This window comes from Rissa tridactyla, chromosome 2, assembly GCF_028500815.1.
Source record: "Rissa tridactyla isolate bRisTri1 chromosome 2, bRisTri1.patW.cur.20221130, whole genome shotgun sequence".
Classification (NCBI taxonomy): domain Eukaryota; kingdom Metazoa; phylum Chordata; class Aves; order Charadriiformes; family Laridae; genus Rissa; species Rissa tridactyla.
In genome coordinates this window covers 25513540-25536119 of record NC_071467.1, presented here as the reverse complement: position 1 = coordinate 25536119, position 22580 = coordinate 25513540, and the positions used below count along the sequence as shown (strand labels likewise).

General features: G+C 46.9%; 1 protein-coding gene across 1 annotated transcript in view; it reads left to right on the top strand.

The window, feature by feature from the left end:
* The first annotated feature begins 2336 nt into the window (after positions 1–2336).
* SDC2 (syndecan 2) overlaps positions 2337–22580 on the top strand; it is a 60702-nt gene continuing 40458 nt past the window's right edge. Inside the window, exon 1 of the mRNA XM_054191831.1 lies at positions 2337–2630. Within this exon, the coding sequence (XP_054047806.1) occupies positions 2571–2630 (60 nt within the window). The 5' untranslated portion in view covers positions 2337–2570. The remainder of the gene's footprint in view (positions 2631–22580) is intronic.

The window sequence follows — 22580 nt, the reverse complement described above, 5'->3', positions numbered from 1 at the left end:
CAGAGATTGCCCCCGCACAGGTTTAAGGATGTGTGTAGGCATTTGGAGGTTTTGCAGGTCTTAGCTCCGAGTTCTTCATGGGCACTGTCCGTATGGACACTCGTGGTCCACGAGGAGCCCATTAGTTGGTGTTGTCTTTGCCTGAGGAAGGCCTTCCCTTCGCTGTTTGCACATGTTTTGGTCTTGGATAGATTCTACCAAGTACATAAATCCCTGATAATCGTGGATTGCCACGTGAAAGAAAAGGTGAGACGGTTTATTTGTTAAAGACATGCCTGAAAGGTCTGAATGCTAAAAAAAACCCCTGCTGTAGTAAATCACCTGCCCCTTAGTGTCTGACAACCCTTAGGATGCTTCCTGTACTCAGCTCCTCTGTCTTCACATTTGCTCTTTTATGTTATTTGTTTCTAATGTGGCGTTCTGTTTTCCTGCTGTTAAGGATCCTGCCAGCATAAGGAATGCTATTGCTGGTTTCCGCTTTGACTTGGGGCAAGTTGCAACCTCTTTATCTCTCCCAGCCCTGCAGACGGGGGTGCCTGTAAGACCCCGTGCCTATGTGAGGTCCTACAGATTTGGCCCAACTGGAGTTTTCCTCCCTTTGCTTCACTGCGCTTCACTCACCCACATCAAACAGCGCTGAAACTGTTGCTTGGTTGGATTGCAATCCTGCTGCCTACAAAGGAAGAGGATACACAGAATAAGGTCCTAAGCATTTTCAACTTACTTTAAAGGAGAAGGATTATATTAAACAATCTGTTTAATATAAGGAATATATTAAGCAATCTGTGTATGACACCCACGAGGAGCAGACCATTGAAAATCTGATAAGAATTCAGTGGGGAATACAGCCTAAAAACCAATGACATGGCATGTCTGGAAGGTGGATCTAGAAATAGCAAGTGTGGTAACCATTGAGAGGTATCACGTTCCTGGGACTGGGCGGCGCGCAGGGAGAGCACTCTAGGCATGGCCATCGACCAATCTGGGGACAAGGGTCCCGCCGCTCCCCAGCACAGAGTCAGCCGCTGCACCCACACTGCACAGGGAGCTCCAAGCACGCGTGTTTGGCTGGGAGAGGCTGGGAAAGCGATGAGCGGGGTGAGAGATGGCTTGTGCCAAATTAACTTGATTTTATTTTCTTACATGGCATTCCTGTTTTGATAGGAAGGCAACCAGGGCGGGAACCAAAGGTGGTTGGGATCTCAACACCACCCGTCTGCTGAAGGGTTCCACAGAGCCCAGGGGAATAAAGGCAAAGGGTGTGGAAAACCAAAAACATCTGCCCATGGGATGTCCCTGGGCCAGGGTCCTCTAAGAGGGATAGGTTTTGCTGAAGCAAAAGAGACCATTACAGTCCTTGTGACCATTTGGCTCGGGCTATAAAACGCTGCCTACAGCCTTCTGAATTTAATCACAAGCGGTAGTTTGTAAGCGAGACTGATAGATTTTGCTGTCTTGGTTGTTGCTCCTTTCCCATGTCCAATGACTGATGTAATATATGGATGTGTTCAGCGGTGGAAACATGCTGGCATAGGCAAGTGGATCGGGCTGAGGCTCCTCAGCTCTGCAATACCACCATTTTCCCCAGTTGAGAAATACCATGGACTAGTCATAGCAAGACCTCTTGGTTTGGCTCCTGGAGCGCACATTCTTGGGGCTGTCAATTCCTGCAATATTTATTTTGAAGACATAGCTCCTGGATCCATGTAACTAGGTGCAAATTGCAGCCCTCTCTTGCTTGCCACCCCCTCACCCCTAAAAGTTTCTTGCCTTCTTGTTAAGGGAGAAAAGCCTGAAAAATGGAACCGTGGGGCCGAAAGCCAAGTGGGGATCCAAAGTGGGCTGGCATTTTGGGATATCCCCCCTCCCCGTGATTTTTAACCCCTCCGTTCTGCTTTTTTTCCGACACTTGAGGCTGCCACCCGGGCTAACCGGGGAGGGTGGCGCGGAGCAGCGATGCGAAAGCCGGCGGCCGAGCGCTAAGAGCAGGCGGCAGCGGCCAGATTTCCCTTGAAAAGCGGGAGCTTTTCCACGTCCCCGCTATAAACACCGGGCCCTCGCTCCGTCGGCCCGCGGCGCTGCTCATGTTTTCCACTGGGGGCGGGGGGGGGGGGGGGGAAGACGAGAGAGGGGAGACCGGGGCGGAGGAGGAGAGCGACAGGGGTGGTGTGTGTGTGGGGGGGAAAGTTGCTTGAATTTGCGAGGGGCGAGAGCCGGCGGCGGCGGCGCGCCGCCTCCTTCCACTGGCTGGGGGAGCTGCCAATCTGTGTTGTAATCCTGCAGGAATTTCTGCGGGGTTTAACTGGGAGCCGCGCCGCCGCCGCCGCGCACTCGGGGCGGAGGGAGGGAGGAGGGCGGCGGAGCCGGCACCGCGCAGCCTGCAGCCCGGGCGCCCCAGCGCCGCGCAGCACCGGGCCCGCCGGCCAGCGGCGGAGCGGAGCGCGGAGAGGAGCGGAAAGAGCGCGGCGGGGCCGGAGGGCGCCCGCGGCCCTGCCCCGCGCCCCCCCGGGCGCCCCCGCCGCCCCCCGGTTTCTCCTTTGTGGCCGGCCCCAGGCGGCTCCGCGGGAATAATGCGGGGCGTGTGGCTAGCGCTCACCGTCAGCTTCGTGGCCTGCGCCTCCGGGCAGCCGGTGAGTACCGGGGCGAGCGGAGGTGAGGTGGGGGGGCCGGCAGCCCCGCGGGGCGGGACGGGACGGGGCAGCCGCCTGGGCATCGCTGCTCACCGGTTGGCGGGGGCATCTGTTGATAGCTAAGCGCTCTGCAAACAGCAGACACCCCCCCCAAAAGAAAAAAAAAAAAAAAGAGACACCCCCCCCCAAAAAAAAAAAAAAGCCCACGAAGCCAAGCGGAGCACCCTGCCGCCCTCCAGCGAGCCTCATACGAAGTTTGCCGCGACGACCCAGCCGCCTGCCGGCCCCGGAGCCCCCCCGGTGCCGCTTTCCCTGCCGCCCCGGAGGGAGGGGGGCTGCCCGGCGGCCGTGGGGCGCCCGAGGGGCGGCAGCGCCGCGGGGCTGGCTCCGGGAGCCCTCGGGGCGCCGCGTCCCGCGGGGCTTTGTGCCCGTCCCGGCCCCGCTGGGAGAAACGCCGCCTCCCCCCGGCTTCGCGGGCGGTGAGGCGGGAGCGTCTCCGTGCAAGATCAACCCACCCCGGCCGGTTGCTAAAAAGATAAAGAAAAGAGGGGAAAAAAAAAAAGCCGTGACTAGCTTTGGCTGCGCGGCTCAGGACGCCCCAGAAGCTTCGCTGCTGCGCCTCTCCCTGCGCGGGTGCGCAGCGCTGCGCGCCTCCCGGGCAGCAGCCTGTCCCGGCCGCGGAGCCGCCGCTCGGCGGAGCCCCAGCCTGCCCTGTCACCGCCAGCCCTTTTCCTCCGCTCTTGCCGCGGGATGCTCGGGGTAATGCCGCTGTTGACACTTTGTCCGAGCCACAAGTGTATTTGCTAACCGGGGGCCTCTGCTTAATGCAATTAACTCGGTTGCCGGGATTTGTACCTCTGGAAGAGCCACTCTCCGGAGAAGCGCTCCCACTCTTCCGCGGAGCGGAGCTGGTGAGGGCCGGCTGGAGGGGTTTTCGTCTTTTCCATCGCTGGATCTGAGATTGTCTTGAGGGAAGGGGGCGTGCAGATGACACGGTTGCAGTGTTGGGCAAATATTAGGAAATAATAAATTGAGGTTTCAGTATGAAATTAAAAAACCATGACAATTTAATCCAATTAAAATGAGCTGCTCCACTGAACTAAATAATGTCACTAGCTTGGGTTAACTTTTGAAGTTGTCTAGCTATTGTATAAATTAGCCCAGTCGCAGCCTTCGTGAAATCTGACTCATCATTAGGGATTTCTAAGGATACAATTGCAAAACACTTTTCTTAAGGACTAATTAAAAAAGGGTTGTGTAGAACACTGACTCCTGTTTCCGCTAAGTATAACTGCGCTGCAGAAACACCCTGGCTAATGAGGTACAATATACTTTAATTTTATAGAAATGCTGTTATTACGAAGTCCTCTGATGGTGTAGTAACTATTAAACTGCCACAGTAATTAGTAAAGTATTAAGTTTTATGTGTTTTTGCCTTAGGATGAAGGTGCTGCGGCAGCGGGAGGCGGGTTGTCAGGGCGTACGGGGGCAGCGCGGTTCGGGGAGCAGGGGGGGAGCCTGCCCGGCCCTGCTGCAGCGCCCTCGCTGCTGCCAGAAAGTTGTGGAGAGACTGGAAAAGTAAAGGCGGGGTGGATTTTTTCCTTTTCTTTTTTTCCCCCCTCCTTTTTTCTTTTTTTTTCTTCTTTTTTTTTTTTTTTTTTTCCCCCACTATGCAGCAGCTACGTGGTCCTTTAAGGTGGATTTTGTAGACCGGTCTCTGGGAAAAGGTAGATGCTGAAACTGTTGTCTTCTGCAGAAGGCTGTCCTGATCATAAGAGAAGTTTTATGTGGATGCTGAAGAAAACCTGCTGGCTCTCTGGAGCACTGTCAGGTGGTTTTAGCTCTAAATTTCTTCCGCTTTGTTTGATTCTGCTATTTGTTATTATTATCTAGGCAAAGCTGCAAGGTAAAAATATAACTTCCGATGAAGTAAATTATACAGGAGTTTTTTGAGCAGGGAAGGGGAAGGCAGCAGGAGATTTTGTTTCCTAAGGCAGTGGGTTCCCTGTGTTCCCTTCGTGTAAGCAACAAGACTCTTCGTGGGGTGGGCCAAGTAGATGTCGGAGCCCTGTTAAAAATGCACTGGAACCCAGAGCTGCCCGTGCTGGGCACGCGCTTTGTGTGCCCTGGGGTGGGCTGTGGTGCCGCAGATGGGTTCCGCTGTGCTGTGCCAGCTCCCCCGAGGGAGTCGCCCTTTGGGGACACGGTGGGGACACGGAGGGTGAGGGGGAGCCCGACCTGTTCGTGCCGACCTGCGCATGGTGGTAAGCGTTGCCCACATCAGAGCTGGCGGATCGCAGCCAGGGCTCGCGGGGTGGTTTGCTGCCATCAGCGCAGCGTGTGGTGAGATGCCAGATTAGAGCGGGGTCCGGTAACCCCAGCGGGCCTGGAAGGATGTGGGGCGGTTCACCCAGGCTTGGCTAAATGGCAAAAAAATGTACTTTTTAGGTACTTTCAAGGCTTCCTGGTTTGCTTTTAGGAGAGGGGAAAAAGAGTGGCATGAAACCTCTGGAAAGAAAAGGCAAACTCTGTAATAGTGAGAGGCCTGATGTGCCTTTTAAGAGGTTGGGTCTGGTTCTGATGATAGCAGGAGTCAGCTCTTGCTGATTTTAATAGCACCAGGGAGCAGCGCCAAGCATCCAGCTGTACTTGTCAGCTCCCATTCGGAAGAGACTGGTAAACCTTTCCGTTTCATCCTGGGTCACGGCAGCGGGACGAACGGTTTTCCAGAGCTGGTGCAATAGTCTCATCCTCCCTGCAAGCCCAAGCGGGCGCTGGGGAACTTTGCTGGCTGGCAGGTTGCGCTGCTCTCCTCACAGAAGGCTGATTCTGGCTCTTCTCTTCCTCAGTGAGGTTTCTGGAGCCTGGAGACTTTGCTTCACGTCAGCAACGCGTGTGTGGGGTTGGTTTTTAGGCTTTCAGTAAAATAGAGCACTGAGGCATCAACAGCAACTGGGTGGTCTTTTTGTTTCTTCTGTAAGCTCTGAGCACTGATTTGTTGACATAAACGTTATTGAAAGATGATACAAAGATAATATTGGGTATTTTTTTCAGAAATATTTAGTATTTCAGAAGCACAGTGCTATAATTTTCCTGCATTTGTTCCTAATGTTTACTTTGCTTTTGGAATTTGGAAAATCAATAGTGTGTTGGAGAGGAGAAATGTTAGTTTTTTGAAAAATGCAGCTAAACTTTGGAGATAGTAATTAGAGGAGAAGAGAGATGAAGGGCTGAAGAGGTAGGGGGCGTTTCAGATGTATATGCTGTGCGTGTCTCCCCTAAGCATGTTAAATCTGCATTGCCAAGTAAGTTCCAAAGAAAGGTAGGAAATTTTTTTCGCCTTGATTTATTTCCACCCTTCCCCAACTCACGTGAGCTTTTTCTTCTCACTGGAGAATTAATAAATATCTGTCCGTTGCTTTTTGTGGCTTGGCAGCCCCTGCAATCAGCCAGCAGCATCTGCCATGGCTGCTCCCCTTGCTCTGGCTGAACATCTGGGTGCTCCCATGCAACATCTGCCTGCGCTGCCGTACGCTGGAAATTCGGGGGAGCTCTGGGTTTTGCCACCAGTTTTGGGTATTACAATTCTGGTGCTGCAATGAAGCCGCCCCTTATCTGGATGTTCTCAGGAGCCACTTTCTGGGAATAGGTTTCCCTCCCAGGTTAGCTTATCTTTTAAAAATTAAAGAACAGATGAATCTTGACCCAAGATCAAACACTGAAGCAGTTTCTCTTTTTAATATCTTAGCCCCGAGGTCTGCATTGGAACTGACTTACTATTCAGGCCCAAAGTGCAGAGATGTTTTCTCTGCATTTTTTTCTAGATCCTTATCGGGGAAGTAGATGAGAGCCTCGTCGTCGGGAGCAAGTCGGGACAAATATCTCAGGGTTTGAAGTCGGGTAGTGGGATTGTGGTTCTTGGGCAGACGATACCTCTGTGGTAGGTTTGAGGCAACCGCTGCAGCTAATGGTATAAAGATGGTGGACTAGGGAGAATGAGCTGTAAGCCTTGGGTTTGTTTGAAGTTTTGATGGATCTAAGTCTCTGTGGTCCTAATCTTAAATGTAATCTCAGGGTGACCAGATCAAGGCCTAATTTCTTGACTAGCAGAGGTCGAAGCCTAATTGCTTGGCTAGCAGAGGTGCGAGTTATGAAAAGCCCCACTTCAAACATACAGCTAGGATCTAAAGCCTCTGGAGGGGATGGTGGAGAGCTACCTGCCGTCCTTGGTGGGGAACATGGTGTTTTGGCAGGGAATCCTGAGCCTGGAGGAGAGCTCGTTCCTCCCTGCCACAGCTGAGCTCTCCGTGGAGCAGACAGTCGTTTGCAGAAAGGTCCGTTCGCCCTGCTCTTAGTGGCCAATTGTCTTTATAAAACGTCAAGCAGAGGCATATGGGTGGCATTTATTAATTACATTATCTCACCAAATTGACTTTTGCCATTGACCAGTTTAAACATTTTCCTTATGGCGAAGAATTACGGGCTTTAGTAAGGCTCAGTGGCTGAACAAAGGGCTGTTGTCTAGTTACGGAAAAGTACCCTTTTGTCTTCTCAATAGATTTGACTGACTCTGATTTTTAACAGAAATGTTGTGTTTGAGACTGGCGAGCTTATCTGAGGCCCCGTGTAAGAAGCTACTTGAATGTAAGTCATAAAGATGCCCTCTGTGCTGCTGTCTTTGAGAGAGGATGCCCAAGTCACGAGCAAGCAATTTGGTCCTCATTCAAGTTGCTTTGCTCTCCGTGTTGTAGCAAGCATGAGAGAATTCCTTTAGGCGGTTCTGCAAACAGCTTGTTGTTTGGTTATCTTTGGTTCATGCTTACAAGACGACAATAAACTGCTATCTATAATCTTTTCAGGACTATTAATTTATTCATAGGTTACATGGCACTATTCAGCAGTTTGGGAGCGAAATTTCTCTTGCTCACATTGAAGTATAATTTGCAGTCTCTCGAGTAAAGACCGCATTAGTGTTTGACCCTGTAGTAATGACAGTTCTCTGTATGTATGTTGTTTTCTTGATTAGCTCAGCCCTGAGGGATGCTTTCAAAAGCATACTAGATATTTAGGCAGAAATACAAAATACGTGTAATCCTCAAAAGTATTGGAAAACTGATTGCAGCAGGAGCGTTTAACAACAATTTGCAACAAGTACTTTTGCGCTGCACAGAAGATTTCTGTTGGCGTCTCAGGTAGGGGGTTCATTTAAAATGAAATAATGACTAATGGGGTGGTGATGAATCTGCAGAACTTGGCCTTGTCTGTAGATAGGCTCTTAGTGTTTACTTAAGCCGTGCTTAACTAAAACCTGAGCTGGACGCTCCATCTGAAATCACTATTTGTAGTTTATATATAAACAACTTCTTCAGAAATCTGCCTTCTAGGCTAAATTGTTTTGTTCCAAAGGTGAATTGATTTGGGAAAGTTCAAATAAAAACCTGTTTGTCTGTGTTTGAGTTGAGCGTGAAGAAAAATACATACTTTGTACTCTTATTAAGGGTGAGGAGACAAAGGGACTTGCAGAAGGTCAAAGAGCCTGTGGTATACACAGGAACTGAATCAAAATGGTTAGAAACCGGCATTGTGATTAACAACCGGAATGTGTTGTCTGTTTTTAAATATTATGTTGTCAGACATGTGTTGTTCCTGCTTGATTAGCCGTAATAAGGCATAATTTTCTCTAGAGGTGCTTCCACACTAATGGAGGTCGCTTGTCACCTTTCAGATCAGTGTGAAGTGGCCTATCCTTATTTTTTGAAAGGTATTGCAGAAGTGTAACCGTAATGGCCTCGCAGAGCTGTAGAAAACGGTGCTGCTAAAGTAATACAGCCTGGCATGTAAAGTATTTTTCGGGGGGGCAGTTGGGTGCATGACTGGTGTGGCCTCAAGACGAAGGATATTTTGAGAGAAGAAAAAACGTAATGTGCCTGCCACCACATGAATGAATAACCCAACTGGGTCTTCCATCTTTCCTACCTGCCCCAGGATCCTCTTAGGTATGTCTGCTGATGTGCCTCCATTAGTTACACAAATAGAAGTAAGCCTTCCTCTCTCTCGGGGCTGAGCTGCCTTAATTCCAGCTGTGGTGACCCTGCAGTACCTTCAGGAACAGCTGGCTGGATGCAGCAGCTGGAGGGCACAGCTGTGACCAGCCAAGCCCCGTGCGCTTGATCTCTTTTAGCTTTAAGAGCCAAGTCTTGTTTGCTTTTCGGACTGGGGTCTGCAGGGGAAGGCTAATGACGGGTTTGAATACATGCTGTATCTCGCGGGCCGAGGAGAGGAGATGTGTCCAGGAGACAGATCCTTCCTTTGCTCAGTTGTTTAGCCGTGCTCATTCTGGGAGTGGAGATCCCAGAATCAGTGCGTCACTTAAACTGATTACCAGGTGAAAGCCTCCGCAAAGCCTTTCCTTTCAAATCCCTTTCAAGTGCTGTGAGATTCCGCATTCAAATATGCAGGCGCGGAGGTGTGACATTGATGGTGTTCTTATTATTTAAAATGGAAACCTGCAAGGGAAGCAAAGCGGAAAGGTGAAGCCAGTTCAAAGTAATGGAAATACATCATTATTGGGACATCCGAAAATTGAGCTTCCATTGAATATAAATTTGTGACATTGCATAAATAAAACTAGGTATGGCTTAGCCCTATAAATAATAATAGTGTATAATTCCCGCAGCAAGAATGTGCATAGAATAACGTTGCTGAGAAGCAAGATTCTGAGTTTTCCGTGGAAGGAGGGTTGCAGAACATCCAGGTCCTGTCCTGGCTGTGGCACCGCGTCTCCTCCCAGTCAGGAGCTCAGGGGCGCTCGGTACTTGCCACGGGTGGCAGCACAAGCACAGGGAATGGAAGTGTGTGTGCAGCAAGGAGAAGGGGCATCCATGAACAGGGTGTGTGAAATTTGGTTGTGTTAGTGAGTGGCTTGCATAAGTCTCACTGAAAGAAGGTGAAAAGTTCTCAAGAACTGTTGTGGCAGCATACGATGTTAGAAGATTAATGCTTTAGGATCATTAGTGACTTGAGCATCTGTAGCATGTGGGAACTCACAAATCTCTTTCTCCATGGTAGAAGAAAGATGACTAGTCCTGGAGGTAGAAAGGAAAAGTTACTAAAGTGCCGTGAATATCTTCTAAAGTCTTGTCTTTGGTGGAGTTGCTTGTAATTTTCCAGTCGCGTGCTCTTTGGTTATTTCTCATCTGTGAAGGCTGATTTTTTTGAATGTAACAATTACATTGTCTTGAAATGAAACTTTTGGGAGTATGTTTGAAATTACATATTCCTGGAGACTGTCTTCCACAGAACGTTCAGCACTGAGCTCTCTGCAGCTGTTGCAGTTCTATCTCGGAAGGGCTTTGAAACTTTGTGTGTATTATATATAGGTTTTTATTCTACATACATCTCTATTTTACATATATTTTAATTTTATATACTTTTGTGTGCATGTCTTTTACGAAAGACAGTGTGTCTTTCAAGTGTCAGGAAACGAAGTGCCACGCAGAACATGAGGAGGACTCCCAGTTGAATAAACAGAACAAAATTGCTCTCAAAATCATCTTAATAATTCTCCTGGCCTGAATTAGGATAGGAAGAGCAGCTTCTCTGATATTACTTACTAGGAAAAAAGGCCTTAAACAGAAGGTGGTCTTTACAAATCGTTTTCCTCTTGTTTCTCCACTGGTGATTTAATACAGCAATTTCATAACAGTTTTCCTCCATAAGTATGATTTGATCCTCCGTGGCTCCCACAGGTGCTTTTGATTTGGTTCTCCAGCACAGCCTTCCCTTTGCCCTCAGAGCCCTGGTAGCGGGACAGGCATGTTCATCACTGTGAAATGTGAATGAATTGGAAAAATACCATTCTAAAGAGAAAAACTGGGAATAATGGTTAACATAGGTCTGGACCTGACCTGGCCAGGCTGGGAGGTCACACCAGAACTGTTGTGGCCTGAAGGGACTCCTGGCTCAGCTAAAATTGTCTCTCCGTGTTGAAGCTTGGGTTGATTGAATTTGTCTTTTGGTCTCCTGAGCAAAACGCCTTTGGTGGACGACACATCTGTCTGCTGCATGAAAACATGGCAGAGGTCTCCAGAAGTTTCCAGAGAGTTTGGCAGTGAATGAGAGGTGGGTGAGGAAGCCCTGTGGCAAACCATGAGATAGTTTCTGCTCTTCTGGTGGGAGCTGTGGTCCTCCCTGCAGAGCAGCATAGAGCATCCGTTGGGGTGCAGAGGGCACGGATGACATGAGGGCACTGAAGAAGTTGGCAACTCTGAAAACTGACCATAAAAAGGTATATTGATACCATTTAACAGCCTTACCTCCAACATGCTGAGTAACGATTGGAAACCTCATTGCAGCTTAATGGCCTGGCTGTGCAGGGTTTGAGGGGTGAGGGGAGTATGTACCATGGCCACAAGTTAAAAACAGATGTACCTGCCTAAACCGCACAGGTACAATAGTTACTGGAGGAGACTGGAGGAGACTGGAGGAGACGGAACGTTAAAGCCGAGTATGGCTGGCTGTGTCTCCAGCTGTGTTGCATATCAGAAATGCTTTTCTCTCTGGTGGCATTTAGCCCAAGCAGCCATGGCCAGTTGAAGAGCAAGGGGGGATCGCTATGGCTTTGCCGAGTCTCAGGCTCAGTAATAAATAGCCTTTCTGCTGGGGTGGGGAGGTGGAGGTGTGCCCATGCCACCGTGCCGGGGCTCACCGGCTGGAGGGAACTCCTGAGCTCCTGGTAACACAGGAGCATTGGGTCTAAAATGGTTTGGGACAGTACCCTCAATAGTATTGCCGTGCTGAAAATGCCACTTCTTGTCTGCTTTGTAACCGTAGGGCATTAGAAAGGGGAAATGACCTTTCTTCCCTTTTGTTCCTGTTCTTACTGTGATTCCAATCCTGAAAAGCTTATTCTACCCTTGGCTGCTTTGGGGTTTTGTGCTTTCACTAATGCTGCTTGCTTGACTGTGTCTCTCCCACTTAACCAAGAGCTGGAGACTTGGTATCTTGATGTAGGTTTCTTCTGGTGGACACCTGTAATTGGTCTTCTGCCTGGTGGAGTAAATTGTCATATGCCAAAGGCCAAATAAAATTAATAGTGATGAAGGTTCGCTGATACTTTTTTTGAGAACCATGAGTCTTGTCTGTGGGTTAAAGAAATCTGGACTTGCGAATATTTAGTAATGCTACCGAGGTCATGTGCCTATCATTTTTTTTTTTTTTCTGACCTTCTCTATATGCACTGGAAGAATTAGGCAGTTTTGTGTTATGATATAAAAAAAACTCAGCTTGGGAAAAAAATCTGGTGCTTCTATAATATACAGTTAGGAACCTCTGTGATACTTTCTCACTATGTTACTTCTTGCTGTCTCACATAACATCTGAGGATCTCCACTGGTTTAAGCGTGTAAAGGTATTTGACGAGAGGAACCTAAAGAAAACTGGGGAGAAAACTTCTTCTGGCAGATGCTGTCAGTCTCAAAAAAAATAGGTAGGATCCCTTGTCTTGAAGATTGTGGCTGTACAGACAGTCAGAGCTGGCACGGTTCCCGTGTAGTAGCGTAGCTCACATGGCATTTCTGTATTTGTGATCAGAGATGAAGGGGTCCTAAGGGAGGATTAGCAAGAGTATTTTTTTGGAATTTCTCTTTGGCTTCGTAGAGATGCATAGAAAAAGCTAATCTCTCTCTCTCTCTCTCTCTCTCTCTTGTTATTTAATTCAGCTAACCTAATTGGAAAACCTCCTTAGCGCAGTCGCTGGCAGCTAGCTGTAGCAGCTGTACAATTAGTAGTGTCACCTAACGGGAGAGCGAAACAAGGAGTGGTAGGAGACTGGAGGTGGATATTTCTGTGTATCTTAACAACCCTCCCAACAGCCAAGCTTGCTAGAGTGAACTCAGCTGTGAATGTTAAGAGTTTAAAAAAAGAAAGAAAGGAAAAGTCTGAGTTTTTAAAGACTTAAAATTCTGAATGCCTTGATTTTTCTTACCGCCGCTCTTGTTATGCGGTTAAGCTCCACAAAAGGAGCCAGAGTTACTGTTTTGGCTATGTAACCCCCTCTTACTCCTTGAAGCATTCAGCTTTGGGGTTTGGGCATTGTTGCAGTTAATTTACGGATGAATTTTTAATGAAATTTTACACAAACATGAGGGGATGTGGGGACTGGTGGGCTCTATTGGCCATTCCTTGAGGTGTAAGCAGTCAAGCTGCGTGGGGAAGAGGCGTATTATTAACTGCTTTATGTATCTGCGGAGAGTTCTTTGGCATTTGCCCTCCCAGCTGGGCTACTAGAGTGTGGTTTATCTGGGGATAGCCCTGGAACCCATTAAGATCAGGAGCTGGCGTGGAGGAGAGCATCATCCCCGGGGCTGACCGTGCTCCAGCAGGGCAGGAGGTGGCAGAGCCGGTGGCAGTGATGCTCCCTGGCCACACCGTTCAGGGCTGTACGGAGGCACCAGAGGGCAGAGACAGGTTTGCATTTGAATCGCCAGCTGGGCACTTCCCAGCTTCACATGATTAATTACCGCGATGCTAATTACGTATATTCCAGGGAGCATTTAGTTAAAGAGTATGTGTGGGGCAAGCCGTAATTTCCCAATCTGTGCAGAGTTATGTGGTCATCATATCTGAAATGTGTGACCCATGGTTATAAAGGATGGGTTTTGGAAGGGCTATTAACCGTGTGGCATATGTCAGGGACTGGAAAATGTAGGCTATTTATAATTATCCACAGGTGGAGAGGGAGGCAGCAATGCACAGCACTAGTAATAATTATCGGCAGTATAGAAGTTCATCTCTTAAGCCGTTGGGTCTAATGCACTAAAAAGTATTTGATCTGAAGTCTGGCACAGCCTTCAAATGGAGCCGTTCAAAGGCGTCCTGACCTAATTTTGCTGCGGAAGCGTGCGAGCCTTCCTCATTCCCCTAATTTCTTGCAGAAGGTTTCAATGATAAAGTCCTCATCCCCTACACGTGCATATATTTTACCGCAGAGCATTTGAATAAAAGCAGCCATTACAAGCCAGGTGGTAAATATAGCATGCAGCTTAGCAGAAATGACCTTCGATTAAGCAGAGGCGGAACCTTCTCCTGCGCTTTGCAGTTGTCAATTAGCTTTCCTTAAGACTTTTTTTTTTTTATTTGCTGGGTCTTTTTGTGACTAATAGCAAAGCCTGAAGTGCAGTGCTGGCTCTAAACGTACGGTAGAGACTTCGTGTTACACTGAAGTCCTATTTCAGTGAACATTTCAAAAATGTGAAGCAGCTTATAAATAAGAAGTTTGCTTGCTTTTCCAGGGAAATAAATCATTAGATTTTAAAACATTGTCCATGGAGCTGTGTAAATGTATCAGTTAAAGCACATAGCATAATTGCTTTGACTTTCCTTTGGATAAATCAAAGCAGATGTAATGATGTTATGTCACAATGGGCTTCTGTCTTCTAGAGAAAATGGGGAAAAAAGGAGTCTATTTTTCAGCAGCGGTACGATAGAGCGTGCTGCAGCGATGGGTAGTGCTCCGTGCTATTGTCTGCGTAGGTGTAGGCTGTTTTTATCAGAAGATAAAAACAAACAAAGCGACTCGAACTGAGGGCTTTTAAATTCTGTCTAACCTGTCACTTGTACGTTTTCTCATGCCATTATCACCACAGTGGTGGTGTAAGACTACCAGTTTCCTACCAGAAATGTCGCTTTTTGTTCAGCGTGGGTTTTTTGACTTGTGCTAATGGTATTTCTGAGCAATATTGCGCAGTACGTAGTAACTACAGTGCACTTAATTGTAATTTGTATCTTATATTCATTATTTGCTCTTTTTTTCTCCAATCTCTTGTGCTTCCAACCTCATTAGGCTGATTTTTTAATGTTTTTTTTCCCCTCTCTGCTGCTTTTGTGCTGTCAGGCAAGCCAGGTAACTGTTAGCATTGGCACCGCTCTTCAGTCTCGTGTTGCAAGTACAAGATCCAAGAGCAGAAGAAAAGGTAGATGAAAATCTGGGCCTGCCTTGGTCCTTTGCCCACCCTCCAGAATCCTTCTGCTCGCTCAGCTCGCCGCCATGAACTGGGGGAAGTGGGGAGGGGACGGCTGGGGGTGACTGAAGCACTGGCAGAGCTCTTGGCAGTGAGGGGATGCTGGGCTGCTGGCACATCTTGGGCAGACCATAATTCAAGGAAAAATCCTGGAGGTGACTGGTCTGGGGTGGAAAGGAGTCCCTGTATCAGGGATACTGGCTCCATTTTTGACTTGTAATCTGTGTCTGACAGTGCTGGAGCACATGAACCAAGTGTTTAAGCAGACGTGGATGATCTGAGCACTGCATCCCTCATCCCCTTTGGTTTTTGGAAAGTGAGTGTGTGGAGCCAAACTTTGCAGTTTGGCATTTCTTTCTGCTCTTCAGGTCGCCTTGGAAGCCTTTGTATTCTCCTCGGGGCCTGGGGAAGGACAGGAATGGTGGGTGCAAGGTGCTGAGGAAGCCAGTGCTCCTCCTCCGACCTACAGCATCACTTCAAAACTTATTTTTGTGCAAATCACCATTTGACTGTTTAAGTGATCAGTAAGTGTGCTGGCCCGAATGGAGGGGGAGCCGGCTGAAGTTGGGATTAGTTGGAGAAGTATCAGGTTGCTGAGGGCACTGTAATCAAGGTGACAGCTGCTTTCCTTATGCTGTACTGAAACAAAATATCCCAAACCCTTCGACAGAGCCTTACCAAATACATTAACCTCGTCGCTTTTACTCTTTCCACAAGTTGGTGGAATACTTAGCGCTGCTGGCTAATGAAACATTGGAGTGCTAATCTCTTTCCATGGATACCGGAGGGGAAAATGTTGAATATTGCTACCCTGAGAGGACAGGCATGGGCATATGCTTGCACCGGGGGACATTTTGGAGGCAGGCAGTGCAGGGAGCATTTTCTCCCAGGAGAAGTTTGTGCACCCTCAGGAGGTGCTGAGGGTGGCTGGGGCCAGGGGGGCAAGAGGAAGGGTGGGCTCCATCGTGCCCGGTGGGATTATCTATGGCCCAGCAGCTGCTGTCTGGATGCTCGCTTCTCCATACCCTGCATGGTGAGCATCCTGTTAACACAACCGTCTCCCTCCCACCCCTTCCCGAAGTATTTACACTTGCCCTTAAGTAACCATTTCTTTCTTTGGCTGCTTAAGCTGACACACTTCGAGATGCTCAGGAGTGAAAAATGGGAGGTGCTAACTTGAAATAGCCTTGATGTGCTGCTCAGGAGAAGCGTGTTTGAGGAGCAGGCTATGAGAGACCTCTCTGAGCTCTATTTATACCTCCCTTCTAATAATACCAGTTTATTTTATTTTATTTTAAACAAAAACTCCTCTGGGTATCTTAACCACAGAAAAAACACAAAAATACCTTGCTGGGTTTTGGGTGCAGTTTGTTTCCAGTGATGAAGGGCAAGCATGTGTGGGAAAGGGGTTTATGGGAAAGAATAAGATAAATGAAGACCAGGAGAAATTGCTAGTCCTGGGCTTTATTTTGGGACTGTGACTAAAGTTTTAGGAATTGTTCTCTGGTACAAAGCCTTTTCTTAATGGGCTTCTTTTCAGAGAAAGCTAGTCTTGGGCTTAGTTTTTGGATTGCCAGAGGCTTGCTCCCAGAGCTGTCAGAGGGCTGTAAGCCCTGGCTTTCTTCAAGGCAGAGGGACCTTCTCCCAGGCCCCTGCGGAAGGGTCTGCTGCGACAGCCAGCATCAGAGAAAGGGAGGTTGAACTGGGAAGCCTGAATCTGTAAAGGCAGCCGGGATGAGAGACTTAAAAATTGCGGAGAGGAAAGATGGGAGTAATCTTCTAATTGCTGAGTCTCACTCGATGGAAAGTGTAGCTTTAGCTGTTATGTGTCCACTGCCACATCCCCTTTCTGGTTAGGAAAAGCAAGAACAAAGAGTGAAAGGACTCCGAGAAAATCATCTTGATTAAACTTGACTGACACAGGTCTGATAAAATGCACCAGGAATTTGCCTGAGTGCATGTTAAGAGATGGCTGTAAAAGGCTGAGGCAGGTGATCTGCAGTAGGAGGAAGGTGGTCAGGCTCCAGGCTCCTTCCCCACCACGAGCTCCCTCTCCGCAGCCCCCCATTCTACCAGGCTGCCAGTGGGACTGGAAACCGCCCCTTTCCCTGGCTGCAGAGCCTTCTCCAGCTTATGGAAAAACATGCCTGTATCACTTCATTTGTGGTCAATGACGTGAAATGTTTCCAGAGTTGAGAGCACGCTCTGGGCAGTGCTGATGCTCCCGTCAGGGCAAAGAAACGGGGTGAGAGTTAAGGTATTGGTAGAGCAGGAACTCCCTATTCCCTGGCTTGCAGCTGCTTGGTTGTTGCAAAGCATCTAGTTTAGCCTTTTATCTTTTCTCGGTTGCACCTGGCTGGGGTGACAAAGCCTGTGCTGTGTGGAGACAGTGTTGGAAAATGTGCATTTTGAAGCAGAGAAACTGCTCAGTAGTGAGGGGGCGTGAATATCTGAGAAACAGCTTTTTACCTCGTGATTTTTACTCTTAGAAAGTCTGGAGCACTAGGTGCCCCATAACACATCTCCCACAAGCAGAAGGCTAAGTGGTGTAGGCCATGACAATCATGGTTACATCCAGGCTTTCCCAGGGGGACTAGTTAACCTGAACCCTTGCAAGAGGATGGCTGGGCTGTGCGAAGTCCCCACCATGCAGCAGAGATCCTGCACAGCTCCATTTTCAAAATTCTTGAGGTTCTTTTTTTCCTTTCAGTGCAAGTAGAGGCTGAAACTGCTAAGGGTGACCTCTTGCATGAGGTGACAGCTTCTTCCAAGGGAGAAGGAACAAACACCAAGGAAATTAAAAGGAGAAGTGTTCCAGTATTTTCCCTAAAATATTTTCTTTTTCCATAATTATTTTTAATCCTCTCCTGCTGACAGCGTAAGAGGCATCAGAAGAAGGCAGTGTGTTCATGAGGTGTGGTGCAGGACTTGTGAAGTCTGACGAAAATGAATAGGCTTCACCGGGTGGTCATTGAGTACATGCTCTGGAAATAACTCCTTCATTTTCTCTTGGGGTTTGGGAGATGAAGGGGCCCTTTCTTTCAGCCCTCCTACTTATTTGAAATAATATGCTGGGATGCCAATCAGAGCAGGATTATTTTTTCTGATGCTGGAAGAAGCAGCTCATGATTAAGAAACTCTGGCAGTTTGTGACTCTTACGTTTGTTTTCATTTATTTTTGATGCTTGTGTTTGTATGCGTTCAGAAAAGCATAAGAAAGTGTATTTTCGGGAAAGTTATGAAACGGGTGACATTTTCCAGAAGGACAGTGTATCTCTTTTGGCAGCGTCATGGTCAAACAAGTAAATATGTATTTTGGTAAGGAGCCTAATTTTGAAAACATCTATGGATCTGCCCCATCGTTCCCTCCTCAGTGTGTTTGTAACAGTCTTGGAAACACCACAGATGTCAAATCCAAGTATTTTTGTTCATATTTCATGAACTTAGAATTACTTTTTAATTCAGTGATAAAGGTCTGGATTGCTGCACAGTAAATACACTGTATTTCTAGTATATTTAGCACAAGTTAGGGATGAAGTAGCCCAGAACTCCAGTAGTGGTGTCTCAGCACTTTCTGTGGAGGAAAAGGGAGCCGAGTACCGAGTTCTGATCATTTTTTTACCTCTCAGCTGAAGCTGTTGCTAAACAGGGTGTATTTGGGTGCTTGTATTTCCGATGTGGAGGGATCTGCCCTCAACTAATGAAAAATGTCAAGCTTTCCTCTGCTGAAAATTTGGTAGAGGGGGATGGAGTAATGGTGCACTGCTGCTGCTGATCTCTTGTGGGTACGGAGCATATAAAGAAAGTCGGATGGAGAGACACAGGGAGAGGGGAGAGAAGAGCCACGGTGTGACTTTGCATGCTGAAAATCATTCTGTCACTGCTCCCAACCAACTAACGCCGTTCCAGAAAATTATGTGTGCTTTGGAAGTGGTTGCAGCAATGGATGGGAGAGTGGCAGCTTTCCCTGAAAGGAGGAAAAACCCTCAAGAAAACCCGCTTGCTGTAGCTTTTGATTACTTCTACTTCTCGTTTTTGTTGGGTTTTGGTTTTCTTTCGTTACATGGAGGATGTGACTACAGTCAGTTCCTCGTTGTACTCTGCCCAAGAGCCAAGGGAAGCGCTGATGGAGAGTGAGCGGGTACCTGGTGCTGTCACTCCCAGCAGAGGTGCCGGGAGGTGAAGGAGTTCCATCATCTCACCCGTCCCTGAGCCGCTCACCTCCTCCAAACCAGGGCTTCGTCAGGAAGGCATGGTAGTGTTGCAAGTAACGCTGTGGGAGAAGAGGGCGAAGGTAATGGTGGATTTATTTGTGGGACTCCAGAAAGATGACCCAGGGAGGTGGAGGTGCTCTTGTGTAGAGCTTGTGAAAGCAGAAGGCTGCTTTCACTAGGAGAAGCAGGGCAGAGTGGCAGGTTGGAGCTGACTGTTTGGGTGGAAAAAGACCAAATACTCTTTTTAGTATTTCACATCTGAACTGGTGTGAAAATACGCAAACCGATATGGCTGTTAATGTCCATAATTCAGCATAACATAAGAAATTTCTAGCTCCTACGGCAACAGCAGCAAATGAGTTACTGCTTTGTTACGGTCATGTATGAAGTAAAGTACCTGTATTTTATCGGTTTATCTTTGGAAGTCTGTATGATCGAGGGCTTTCGGCATATGAATTAACCAAGTTAAAGGTTATGCATCGCAGTGCATATGGTTGTAACATTCTTACTTACATGATGAAAATTAGCTAATATTTTATATGAGCTATTAAAACTTATTTAGCTTTTACCTAGTAAATATTTATTAGCTGCTAAACGTCAGTCATTCATGCCTGATAATTGAGGTTCTCCAGGAGGCAGCTTCAGCTGGGAAGGCATCTCTCTGCTGCCCTCTTTGCACAGTTCTACATTAAGTGACATCTTTTCCACCTGCTGCTTTTTGCCTGTGGTTGGAATGTACCTTTTCAGTGATTGTCACCGAGTCTGGATGGAGATGTGGGTATCTTGCACTTCCCAGCACTGAGAAACGGACCAGTTCTCCAGGACAAATCCTCTTAGAGATGTGAATTGGTTTGCTTCGCAGGGAGGATTGAAATGGATCATCTACTCAAGCGATGCTGTGATTTCTTCTTGGGAATTTAGGTGGATATTATGCATGTCACACAGCTGAGTTTCTGAACATGTTTTTCTTTTTAAAATCTGCTTTTAAATGTCAGTCTACTCATCTCTGAAGCTTAAGTATCCAGAATTGACATGTGGGTTTTTTTGGACTAGACAGTCTTTGTGGAGAGGCAAGAAGGAAGACAGTAGTAAAATAAAGCATTAGACTGTTTGGGATTGCTGGTTCAGCTTTAGTATCAGGGGATGAAAAGTCTGGGAGTACTATGGATGCCATTTTCCAGGACACTATGTGCCATGCGAATGCATGTAGAATTCGGGATGGAGGGGACAGGATTTTCTACAGAATAGGAAAACAAGAATTCGTGTCTATGCATTATGGCTTTTTTGATGGCAAGGGCAAATCTCCCTTTATATGTGAGAGCATCGTAAGTTGCAATGGGGATAAAGGCAGGACAAGGGGGAGCTAAAAAAAATTGGCCAGAATTGTATTGGTTTGTTGGTTAAGAAACAAGAGATTAGGTAAAACGCACCAAAAGAAAAGATCCATGTCAAAGTCCAAATGATTTTATCATGATCAGCGACGGCCTAGCAGGCTGGCCTCAAACAACAGCTTGGGATATGCTACTGGGTCTTTTCAAAAGAAATGATTGGTAAGTGGTATTTTGCTGATGTATTAAGTGGCGGTTTGCTGCAGAATTGCCTTGGGGAATCAAAACAAGTTAGGGACTTTACTTTTTCAAATGTAAAGTTTCTATTGCCTAGCAGTTCAGGGATTTCCATGCATCAGCATGATCTGCACGGATTATGGAGCTGGATTTAGTTATATGCTTTTACCATTTAAAAAAGTCAACGCTTCTTAGCAATTTTATATAAGGAATGCTAGATACTGTATTAATTTACTTTTCAGTCTGTGTGTTCTGTGTGAGGTTTTATTGATTTTTTTTTTAAAGAGACCACAGCATATGAAACTTTGTAAAAGTAACTTTCAAGGGTGTAATTATTACGCAGTTCTTCGATGCATTACACTTGTTTTGTAAACTGTCGCTATGCAGCTGAACGTATGCTTTGAATGAAGCCTTATGTACCACCAGAGTTAATATTTAAACCAAACCACCCGCTTAAAATTGGCTACCCATTACCCCAGTTACATTAAATTAGAAACTCCGGTAACAAAGTGAAAAGGTTCTTGTTTTATAGCATGAGCCGCTTTCCCACCCTCAGGCAGCAAACTTATTTTAAATCTCTTGCTCTGAAGAAAATAGAGTTCAGTCCTCCCGCTGCACGTGGCTGTCTCAGTGCTGCGAAAATAGAAACCAGTGCTATCCCAAATGCATAATTCATCCGGTAGCTAGCCGGCATTTGTGCCATACGGTCAGTGGCGATGGCTCCTTTGAGCGTGCCGTGGGTGAACAGTGGCACCAGAGCTGCGGTGCCTGCGCCAACGTGCCCCTTCCCGGCTCAGCCTCTTCCATCCTGCGCCCAGTGGGATGGGTGCCCTAAGGATGATGTGGGCAGCTCGGCAGCCTCACCGGGGCACCCAGGGACCTCTCTGCTTTTGGTGAAGTAAAGGATGACCATGCAGCCACTTACGTTATGGGGAAATTTAACCTGATGTGGTCTTGGTTGAATGCGAAACACAGAGTTGAAGAAATGAACAGACCTCAGCTCTGTTGGTATCCTTTGGATGAAAGTATATCGCTTGAAGCTTTACTGAGCATGCTTATGTTCTGAATTTGTATAGGAAAAAGCAGTTTTGTAAGCTGTATAAGTGCTGTGTAATGTCTTTTTCTTCCTTCCCTCTTTCCCACAAACCAGTATTTGTTTCTTCCCCTCCATCACATCAGTGTTGCTCGTTACTGCCATCAAAAACAGAGTTGTGATCAAGGTTGTGTTCACAGTTGAATATTTGAGAAGCGCAGCATAACATAGCTCATATTAATAGTGTCCTTTTCCTCATCTACTTCTGAGCAAAATTTTCTAGAGCATTTCTTAATTTCCATTCAGAAATTTGGGATACTCTTGCTTTTAGTGTTGGTTTTATCTGAGCAAATGCCATCATTGACTTGAGAGAAGTTTGTAGTAATTGGAGATCTTACTCCAGCATACAAAAAAAAAAATAAATAAAAAAAAGAACCTGTAGCTTTGGAGACACTGAAGGGTGGAATAATCTCAGGTAGAAAGGGGAATACAGAAAGGTGGTGGTGTTTTTCTTACAGAGTGAAAGCATGACAAAGGTAGCTGACCTGCTACTTGTTTTGATAATAGACACATACACATCTGTTTCTCTACTACTTTGATTTTTAGAGGAATAAACATTGAGCAATGAAAATAAAGGTGGTATGTCAGAGAACTGTAGAAGTTTAGGTGGCTTCACGGCAGAGAGGAAATGCTTTGAAGTCTGTCCTGTACAGGTGCAGAGTGACAAGCACGCAAGACTTTTTATTCATTATGATGCCTTTCAAATGAGATTCTTTTTAAAAAGGCTTCACCAAAGTGATTCTTAAAAAAAAAGGGGGAAAAAAAAGAGTAGTTCTTCACTTGCTCACAGCTCTCTTCATCCCTTTTCCAAGCTGTTTTTGTTGCTGTATCTCTGTGTGCACACAGGATGTAGATTCGGCAGCGCTTCATTTATTTAGGAAAGGTAAGTGCTTCGGTCATGCTAGGTATCTATCAGTGACTGTGGTGGATGCAGAGAGGTGTTGACTGTTTCATGGTTATGGCTTCAGGAAATTAATCCCCAGATTAAGCGGATGCTTGAACCAGTGGGAGAAGGGCATTCAGAGAAGTGTGGCTGTCTTCATTTCCCAAGTATGTCC